This window comes from Dendrobates tinctorius, unplaced genomic scaffold (assembly GCF_039654945.1).
Source record: "Dendrobates tinctorius isolate UK_male_01 unplaced genomic scaffold, ASM3965494v1 ptg000143l, whole genome shotgun sequence".
Classification (NCBI taxonomy): Eukaryota; Metazoa; Chordata; class Amphibia; order Anura; family Dendrobatidae; genus Dendrobates; species Dendrobates tinctorius.
This window is the reverse complement of record NW_027361810.1, coordinates 12415770-12422582: the sequence shown is the minus strand read 5'-3', so window position 1 is coordinate 12422582 and position 6813 is coordinate 12415770. Positions and strand designations below refer to the sequence as shown.

Below are 6813 nucleotides of genomic sequence, written 5' to 3'. Positions count from 1 at the left end.
GGCCGCAGGCACTGCGGAGTAGGCCGCGGAGCCTGACAAGTCAGTGGAAGCGGCCGCGGAGTAGGCCACAGCCAAGGCTGAGGATGGAGCAGCGGCGGCCGCGGATGCCAGTGAGTAGGCCGCGATGGTTGGTGGCCTGGACACCGTGGCGATCTGGAGCGGGGCCGAAGTGGCGGCAGGCCTCGATGGATAGGCCACCGCCGGAAGGTGGAGCACGGCAGGGGCGGCAGCGGATCGGTTCCACGCCGGTGACGCGGGACACCGCCGCCGGGCGGGGCGGCTCAGGGTCATTGGCGGGGGCGTCGGTCGGCCCTGCGGGGCCCACGGGATCATCAGGAGCCTGGGGCATGGGAGCAGGAACTGCCTGCGGGGCCGCCGGCCGAGCCGGGGGAATGCTCACCTTCCCCGACGCCACAGCTCCCTTCCGGCCGCTCCACCACTCTTCCAGGGGTCGGTTCGGGGAGTCACTGGTCTCCGCTGCTCCTCTGCAGCTCCCGGTCCTGTCATCTGAGATCCGCTGCTGTTCTTCATCCCGCCGTCCGGCAGGACCAGCCTCCAGGCCTGATGGTTCCCCTGGGACGATCGGCAACAGCTCCTCCAGCGGCTGCTTCTGGTAGTCCAATGTGGCCGCACGCCCCCCCCGATTCTTTCAGGCGCTTTTATGCCACCGCCATCCTGCAAAGTTCTTTTCCACTCTGGATCCGCCTGATGACAGCCAGCAATCCTGAACACAGTCCAATTTGTAATCCACAGGGAAAATCTTCAACCCATTCAGCTTGGGTCCTTTGGATCTTCGGGGCAGGCTTACCGCAGAAGATGGTGTAGAATGGTGTATTGGCGGCGATGATCCTGCCGACTACGCCAAATGTAGGTAGACGAGCCGACTGGGGGGTGACCCCTTTCTTCGCCGCGAACAGACTTGAGACAGAGTCCAAGGTGCATCCAACAGGTCCTCTTTATTGGTCGTACTCTCACGACCCGCAGCACCACACAGCAGCTGCACGACAAACTCGCAGCACCACACAGCAGCTGCACGACAAACTCGCAGCACCACACAGCAGCTGCACGACAAACTCGCAGCACCACACAGCAGCTGCTCAACTCCGCACACAGGCCCGGGTACCTTCACTTGCCTCCTCTTCTTTATGACGTCCCTCGCGGCTCTTTCACTGTGGCTTCCCTAGGCCTACCACCACAGCGCTTCGCCTGCCCGAGTCCGTCCGTCTAGTGGTACCCCCAGGCTCTCTCTCTGTCTGCGGCTTCTCCTGTCAGGGTCACCCCCCTGACCGTCTTCCTCAACAGTCCTTCCTGGAGCTTCTCCTGTCTCTTCCTTTAGTCTTCTCTTCTGAGCTCCTCTCTCTGGACTGACCCTTCTAGAACTCTCTGCCTTCTATATATCCCCTCCCTGGGAATTCCCCCTAGAGTCCTTGTAACCCCGCACCCCATGACTGCGTTTTCGTAGCCATAAGCTGATGTTAAGCCCTGCTCTCACTGCTCCCTGGTCCCATCTCGTGGCCAAACTGCAGTACTACAACATCATCCTTCCCCTCTGACTAGCTGTCTCCCACCTTCCTATACAGCAGTGCATGTCCAGCATATTGTACATTAACCCTTCCTGCTGCAGACAGGTCCGTACATCAGTCCACTTCCCCTACACAGTCACTGTGTATATACGTACATTACACTACTGATCCTGTACTGATCCTGAGTTAGCTTCTGTATTATATTCGATACTGATCCTTGTAAGTGGTGGTGGTACTTGTGCCTTTTTGATGGTAAGATAACAGCGTGGCCCTTGGTATAATGGTTCCCCACTCAGGATGGTATGTGGCCGTATTGCTGCTCTGTTTTGTATGGAGGGGTAATACTCTAGTGCATGGCGCTTTACATTCTCTTCTTTCTGGCTAAATGATGCTTGTGACTATTATGCAGATTATTCGGTTGTCATCTGATACTGACGCTGTGTTGATGTCTGTCGATACATTTGTTGATACTTTATAACCAGTCTGCTGTTTCCATAACTACTTCTGACACATTGTATCAAGTTCTAAAGCTTTTTCTCTTTTTCTACACAATGACAAACTGGTATTTAGAATTAATTGTAATGGTTTGATTGTTTATTGCTGGGGACGTTGTGTCTTGGAGACGTATCACCAGCGTTACACGGCCAGTCTTCCAAACAATGTGTCCAGCTGAGGGTCAGTCCAGCCCCCCACATTATATAATGATCACAGGCGTCTTGGCAGCCAGAGCTTCACACTCAGAAACCATATCAGGGATTACACATCTACATCATGGTGAGTGCCTCCCAGACACTTTGGTCTGTATCTAATATATATGATTCAAGCTATGTCCAAATTGCATTTTAGACTACTGTCAGTGGTTCAATCGGGGCTTACGTCTGAAACCCTGGAAAATGGGATGTTTGCACAGTATATACCTACATTTTTTATGCGTTTTTTTCCTAAGGTAAAACCTGATCTCTTGGCAGTAAGAAACTTGACTCAAAAAAGCAAGTTTTGCTTAGTTTTTGTTACTTTTTTTTTGCTGTGTTTTTGCCTCCTGTGCATTCTGATAAAGTTTAGTGAAAAAAAATCTGATCCTGCTTAATCAGATTTTGGCACAAAAAATGCAGCAAAAACTGATACCTGTGTTTTTGCAGCATTTTTTGCACCACCCATTACTTCAAATGGGTGAAAAATGCTGAAAAAACACTGAAAGAAGTGACATGCTGCATTCTGCAAAAACCAAGGATTGGCACGGAATACTGAGGACATAAAAGCCAAACTGTGTGCCTGAGAGCTCTGAAATATCATCCACTTTGCCGGTACTGTAAAACACAGCTGAAAATTTGCATAAAAAACATGCATCAAGAAAAAGGATGAAAAAAACGCAACGTTTGATCATAGCCTTATACTCCAGAGCTGCAGTCACAGTCAGCAAGTTACAAGTCAGACACATGTCTAACAGTCTTCTTGAGTCCCAATAATTCATAAGGTGACAGTTTTTTCTATAAGGCTATGTGCACACGTTGCGGATTCTGCTGCGGAATTTTCCACGCGGATTTGCCTAAATCCGCAGGTCAAAAGACCTGTGGTTTATCTGCGGATTTGCCTGCGGTTTTCCCCTGCGGTTTGACACCTGTCATGGAGCAGGTGCCAAACCGCTGCGGAATCCGCACAAAGAAGTGACATGCTGCGGATTTAAAACCGCAGCAAATCCGGATGGAAAATTCTGCACCGTGGGCACTGCGGTTTTCAGTTTACATAGATTAAAAGGGTACTGTACAACGCAGCAGAAACTGCTGCGGATCCACAGGGCCAATTCCGCTGCGGATCCACAGCAGAATCCGCAACGTGTGCACATAGCTTAGGGTATGTGCACACGTAGTTTTTTGGGTGTGCGGATTTTGGAGAGAAAACCGCAGGTAAATCCACAGGACTAAAGTCCTGCGGTTTATCTGCGGTTTTGCACCTCATAATGGATGAGGTGTAAAACTGCAGCGTTTCTGCACCACACAGTTGACATGCTGCGGATTGTAAACCGCAGCAAAACCGCGCGGAAAAATCCGCAGCATGTGCACTGCGTTTTTTTTTCCCCATTGAAAATAAAGGTACTGTACAACGCAGCAGAATCTGCTGTGTTTCTGCAGAGCCAAAACCGCTGCGGAAACGCAGCAGATTTCACTACGTGTGCACATACCCTAATACCTGTTGTAAAGTCTACACTGCAGACTTTGAGTAAACTAACTGTATTTAGGGGAATATATATTATTACCCAGATTCCTAAAAGAGTCTAAAATGATACTAGTGATAATCCATATGGGCTTCACTGGATATTCTATCTATGAGGATCTCAAGAAGTATTGTATTCTCATAAGATAAAGCAAGTACCTGCCCTGCAAATTACCTCTGCCTTATAGAATTCAGATTGCATATGTTGGTTCAGGTTTTCACATCGGATTCTTATACGTTTATAGAGAGAATGTATCTCAGTCCACGTTGGCCAGGCTGGAGTCCAGATGGGCAATGCCTGCTGGGAGTTGTACTGCCTGGAACATGGCATCCAGCCGGATGGGCAGATGCCCAGTGATAAGACCATCGGTGGAGGAGACGATTCCTTCAACACCTTCTTCAGTGAGACAGGAGCTGGTAAACACGTCCCCCGCGCTGTGTTTGTGGACCTGGAGCCCACTGTGATAGGTGAGTACATCGATTGTCTATGACAACGAATAGAAGAGATGGCAGTGCATACCTGAAGAGATGAGAGGAGCGGTTAGTTCTGGATCTCACATAGAAACCTTCATTATTTTTCTCCTACAGATGAGGTGAGAACAGGAACCTACAGACAACTGTTCCACCCTGAGCAGCTCATCACCGGCAAGGAAGATGCCGCCAATAACTACGCCCGTGGCCATTACACCATTGGCAAAGAGATCATTGACCTGGTGCTGGACAGGACCCGCAAGCTGGTGAGTTCATGGAGATGTTCATGTACTATGCAATATTGAACCCAAAGCAACAATACAGATAGTAGGATATAAAGAAGACGTCTTAAGAGATAAATAATTGGAGTGAAGTTTTAAATCCTCAACACTTTAGAGAAATGTCTCCTCTAACATCAAAGTTTCTTTTGTGTCTTTTCTCCATCAGGCAGATCAGTGTACAGGTCTCCAGGGCTTCCTCATCTTCCACAGTTTCGGTGGTGGTACTGGATCAGGCTTTACCTCACTCTTGATGGAACGTCTCTCCGTTGATTATGGCAAGAAGTCCAAGCTGGAGTTCGCCATCTATCCTGCCCCCCAGATCTCCACCGCTGTGGTTGAGCCATACAACTCCATCCTCACCACCCACACGACACTGGAGCACTCAGACTGCGCCTTCATGGTGGACAATGAGGCCATCTATGACATCTGCCGCAGGAACCTGGACATTGAACGCCCAACCTACACCAACCTGAACCGTCTAATCGGACAGATCGTGTCCTCCATCACAGCCTCTCTCAGGTTTGATGGCGCTCTGAATGTGGACTTGACAGAGTTCCAGACCAACCTGGTGCCCTACCCCCGTATCCACTTCCCCCTGGCCACCTATGCCCCCGTCATCTCTGCTGAGAAAGCTTACCATGAGCAGCTCACAGTGGCTGAGATCACCAATGCTTGCTTTGAGCCGGCCAACCAGATGGTGAAATGTGACCCCAGGCATGGCAAATACATGGCTTGCTGTATGCTTTATCGTGGTGATGTGGTACCTAAGGATGTCAATGCCGCCATTGCCACCATAAAGACCAAGCGTACCATTCAGTTTGTGGACTGGTGCCCAACAGGGTTCAAAGTTGGAATCAATTACCAACCACCAACTGTGATTCCCGGTGGAGACCTGGCCAAGGTGCAGCGCGCTGTGTGCATGCTGAGTAACACCACCGCCATTGCTGAGGCCTGGGCTCGCCTGGACCACAAGTTTGACCTGATGTATGCCAAGCGAGCATTCGTGCACTGGTATGTAGGTGAGGGCATGGAGGAGGGAGAGTTCTCTGAGGCTCGGGAGGACATGGCTGCCCTGGAGAAGGATTACGAAGAGGTTGGCACTGACAGCGTGGAAGGAGAGGGGGAAGGAGAGGAGGGAGAAGAGTATTAAATGTTCATGCACTCATCTATAAGTGCAATAAACAATAATTCTCAGTAGAAATATTTGTTTGAAGCCGCTACATTCTGTAATTTATAGTTTTCATGTGTCAGTAACAATCATCACATTCACAAAGGCTTCACATAGAGGAGGTAACACAATGAACATGTTGGCGCCCACAATGCATAAAGCCTGATATTAGGAATGATACATTGTTTCTTTCCTTCCTTCATCTGGAGACTATTTCCCCTTCCCCTTGATGAAGAGTATGGAAGTGGAACTGAAAATAAAGTAATTTTGAGATTATTCAAGACTGCAAACTCCAGAAATTCTTGAGTGGCGTCCATGATAAATAATAAAGTAAACTCAAGTGTAAAAGGTTATAGCAAATAAGCTGTTATACTGTCAGGAAATATAATGTTTGTATTTGGGATTTAGGTTGCTTTTACAGAAATGTCCCCCTATTAACCCCAGCTCGAAATCTTCTGTTCAGACATTGAGGTTAATAATGATATTCTGAAGGCCTGTAGTAACCACTAGGGGGAGCTTAGGAGCTAACTGCATGGGTAACAGTGTGCATTAGGTTCCCCCTAGTGGTGACTGCAGGCAACTAGCATGTTATATTTTATAGCTACATCTACGTACATGATTTGGAGCTCTGTATCAGAAAAATGAAGCTCCAAGAGCTATAAAAAAGCGTATTGAGAAATAAATCAGACCAGAATTTTTTTAATCCTACATTTACGAACAAAATGAAATTTGAGGGTAGGCAATGAATGTTTCTGTTTAACCTTGAAAGACAATTAGAAATTAGTCAGAACTAATAAGTATTTAACAAAAGTTTGTAAAGGGCAAACAGCTATTCTTTTATCAGATTGGACAATCAATTAGTAATCTTCTACCTTCTATACAAGTTATACATAGACACGGGAGAGAGGGAGATGGGATTGTTTCTGAATTCTCATCTGAATATGTCTGGTTGAGAAATGTCTTTTTGTTATAAAGCTACTTGCAATACATACTAATTCTTGTAAAATTTCTGCTATTTTGAAACCTAAGGGGTAAAGTTTCGCCTTGTGGAGAGTGACAAGGCAGGTCTGGCATGTCATATGAGGAGACTTATAAGCCTAAGGCTGAGTTCACACGTGGCGGTTTTTTTGCGTTTCCGCGGCGGTTTTAACTGCGCGAT

The 6813-nt window shown here is 48.0% G+C and overlaps 1 protein-coding gene across 1 annotated transcript; it reads left to right on the top strand.

The window, feature by feature from the left end:
* The first annotated feature begins 2203 nt into the window (after positions 1 to 2203).
* LOC141049244 (tubulin alpha-2/alpha-4 chain) lies at positions 2204 to 5930 on the top strand. The gene is made up of 4 exons (XM_073545469.1): positions 2204 to 2297; positions 3980 to 4202; positions 4323 to 4471; positions 4653 to 5930. Exons 1-4 carry the CDS (start codon positions 2295 to 2297, stop codon positions 5634 to 5636), a joined length of 1359 nt encoding a protein of 452 aa, XP_073401570.1. The 5' UTR covers positions 2204 to 2294; the 3' UTR covers positions 5637 to 5930.
* Positions 5931 to 6813: the final 883 nt, after the last annotated feature.